General features: G+C 47.2%; 1 protein-coding gene across 1 annotated transcript; it reads left to right on the plus strand.

The window, feature by feature from the left end:
• Positions 1-762: 762 nt before the first annotated feature.
• Positions 763-2,993, plus strand: PABPC5 (poly(A) binding protein cytoplasmic 5). The gene is made up of 2 exons (XM_017862778.1): positions 763-1,059; positions 1,600-2,993. The coding sequence occupies exon 2, from the start codon at positions 1,743-1,745 to the stop codon at positions 2,889-2,891; it is 1,149 nt and encodes a 382-aa protein (XP_017718267.1). The 5' UTR covers positions 763-1,059; positions 1,600-1,742; the 3' UTR covers positions 2,892-2,993.
• The last annotated feature ends 2 nt before the right edge of the window (positions 2,994-2,995 follow it).

A 2,995-nucleotide genomic window follows, 5' to 3' on the forward strand; every position in this document is an offset into this window, starting at 1 on the left:
AAGGGTTTCTCAAATACTCTGAAGAAAGATATTGTTGAGAAACCGCTGAGTTGAGTCCATTCTGATGGCACTGTTTCCTGCAAGGGTTTCAAGTTGACAACTCATGCTGAAACTCACGATTGTGTAAACTGCATATATTTTAATATGTTTATTTCATCTATAAATATTAATTATATATTTTGTATTGGTTCTGTGGCTTTTATCTCTTTAACTGAGATTTTGTAAATGTAATTTTCGCGGCAGCTCAACAGTTTCAACGTTTTGTGGCACTAAACACCATCAAAGCCCTTATATGGCTCTCCAATCATTAAAACCTGAGTATTACGGGATCAGAGAAAAGATCTCTTTGCCTACCACCTGGGGAAAACATTACCATTATGTTGGAGATTAAAAAAGTAAGGCTAAAGGCCAAAGGCAACATGACCCTGTGTTCTACTTGACCCTGTGATCCTTTAGCACTGGATTGGGAAGCCAGGACAGTTGTAAACTTTGACTTTCCAATGCACTCAGGAAAGTATGCAACCTGTCCTTTTCCCTAAGCTAAAATTAAATTGATAATTAGCTTTTTAAAACTTATTATTTTTGCCCAGGTCGTCATCTTCTTATGTGATTTTAGATGTTCAGCTTAAATATAGTATTTTAAATAATAAATAACATTTAAAATATAAGAAACATCTAAAAGCCATCTTAGATTTTCTTTCTCTCCTTCTCTCTCTCTCTCCCTTTCTCTCTCTTTCTTTCTGTTTTTCAATCTTGGCATAGAGGAAGCGGGAAGTTACTTAGCACGGTTCCGGGTTTCTCGCGCCCCGCCCGTCCCCCCTCCCTATCACTGCTACTGGCTCTTGGTCCCTCCGTTGGACTGTCCTGCGGAGAGAAACCCCAGCCCATCGGTCTGCGCTGGGACCGCCCGCCGCGCATCTGCCCTTCTTCGCTGACTCCGCCCCGCATCTGGCCAGACCCGCCTCGCGTCAGAGCTGACCCACTCACTGCGCGTTTGCCAGTCAGTCTCTCCGGACCTGCCTCGAGCCTCAGGCTGCTGAAATCACCGCGCCTCACTCGGTCCGTACCCAGTGGGCATCTTGGGTATCTGGGCGGTCTTCGATCCCCCGCGCGTGTGTCTGTCTGTCTGTCTCTGTGTCCTATCCGCTGCCTGCAGCCTGCCTGCCGGTCTTATCGCACCAAGTGTCTAGTGTACCCTTTCGCAGACGCTGAGTGCGGAGAGGCCTTAGCGAAAGGCTAGCCAGCCCGAGACTGGCCAGGCAGCCGGCGGAGGAATACGCGCTCGGTCCCTGCCCTTGTTGATATCATTTTAAACCAACAGGAGCTCTAGGCCTATATTTATGCAGAAAACGGGTCGGGAGGCCTCTGTCTGCAATGCTAGTTGTGGGGAACCAGCCAGCTGCTTGGTGGCTTCTCACAATTTCACGGGGACAGGAAAATTACGTTTCCGGTACTGGCTTTTGAAACTGATTTTAAATCTGAACGGGTGACAATTTTAAGTCCCCGCAGGGAGAATAGATTCGTATTTGGGGCGCCTTTTTGTCTGATGTGTTTGTTCTGAGCCTGCTGACCAGCTGTTTCTGAACTTCATTTTCTCAGCCTCGACAGTGATTCTGAGTCTGCTTTTAGCTTCCTTTTGCCTGCCTTGGCTTTTTCTGTTCCTGAACAGCTGTTTGGCCCATAGCTTAGAGAAAGCAGCCTTTTTTCTCTTCAAAGAGAACCTCCTCCCAGTGCTCAGAGAGATGGGGAGCGGGGAGCCTAATCCTGCTGGCAAGAAAAAGAAGTATCTCAAGGCCGCTCTGTACGTGGGTGACTTGGACCCAGATGTCACCGAGGACATGCTCTATAAGAAGTTCAGGCCTGCTGGCCCTCTGCGATTCACCCGAATCTGCCGTGATCCGGTGACCCGCAGCCCCCTGGGCTATGGCTATGTTAACTTCCGCTTTCCCGCGGATGCAGAGTGGGCCTTGAACACCATGAATTTTGATTTGATTAATGGAAAACCATTCCGCCTTATGTGGTCTCAGCCAGATGACCGCTTAAGAAAGTCTGGAGTGGGAAATATATTCATCAAAAACCTGGACAAATCCATAGACAATAGGGCCCTGTTTTACTTATTTTCTGCTTTTGGAAACATTCTATCCTGCAAAGTCGTATGCGATGACAACGGCTCTAAGGGTTATGCCTATGTGCACTTTGACAGCCTGGCCGCTGCCAATAGAGCCATCTGGCACATGAATGGAGTGCGGCTCAACAACCGCCAGGTGTATGTTGGCAGATTCAAATTCCCAGAAGAGCGGGCGGCTGAGGTCAGAACCAGGGATAGAGCAACATTCACCAATGTTTTCGTTAAAAACATTGGAGACGACATAGATGACGAAAAACTGAAGGAACTTTTCTGTGAATATGGGCCAACTGAGAGTGTTAAAGTAATAAGAGATGCCAGTGGGAAATCTAAAGGCTTTGGATTTGTGAGATATGAGACACACGAGGCTGCCCAAAAGGCTGTGCTAGACTTGCATGGAAAGTCCATCGATGGAAAAGTCCTCTATGTAGGGCGAGCACAGAAGAAAATTGAACGCCTGGCTGAGTTGAGGCGGAGATTTGAACGGCTGAGGTTAAAAGAAAAAAGTCGGCCCCCAGGGGTACCTATCTATATTAAGAACTTGGATGAGACAATCAATGATGAAAAACTGAAGGAGGAATTTTCTTCCTTTGGGTCAATTAGTCGGGCCAAAGTGATGATGGAAGTGGGGCAAGGCAAAGGATTTGGTGTGGTCTGCTTTTCCTCTTTTGAAGAGGCTACCAAAGCAGTGGATGAGATGAATGGCCGCGTAGTGGGCTCAAAGCCCCTGCATGTCACCCTGGGCCAGGCCAGGCGCAGGTGCTGAGAATAAGAATGCTCAGTTTGTTTCAGCCTTAGTTGGTGCCTCCTTAGTTTGGGCTCCTTTGTGATAAGGGGTTATTTTATGCTAATTCACAAGTTTTTTTTTTT

Source organism: Rhinopithecus bieti, unplaced genomic scaffold, assembly GCF_001698545.2.
Source record: "Rhinopithecus bieti isolate Rb0 unplaced genomic scaffold, ASM169854v2 scaffold_67015, whole genome shotgun sequence".
In the NCBI taxonomy this organism is placed as follows: domain Eukaryota; kingdom Metazoa; phylum Chordata; class Mammalia; order Primates; family Cercopithecidae; genus Rhinopithecus; species Rhinopithecus bieti.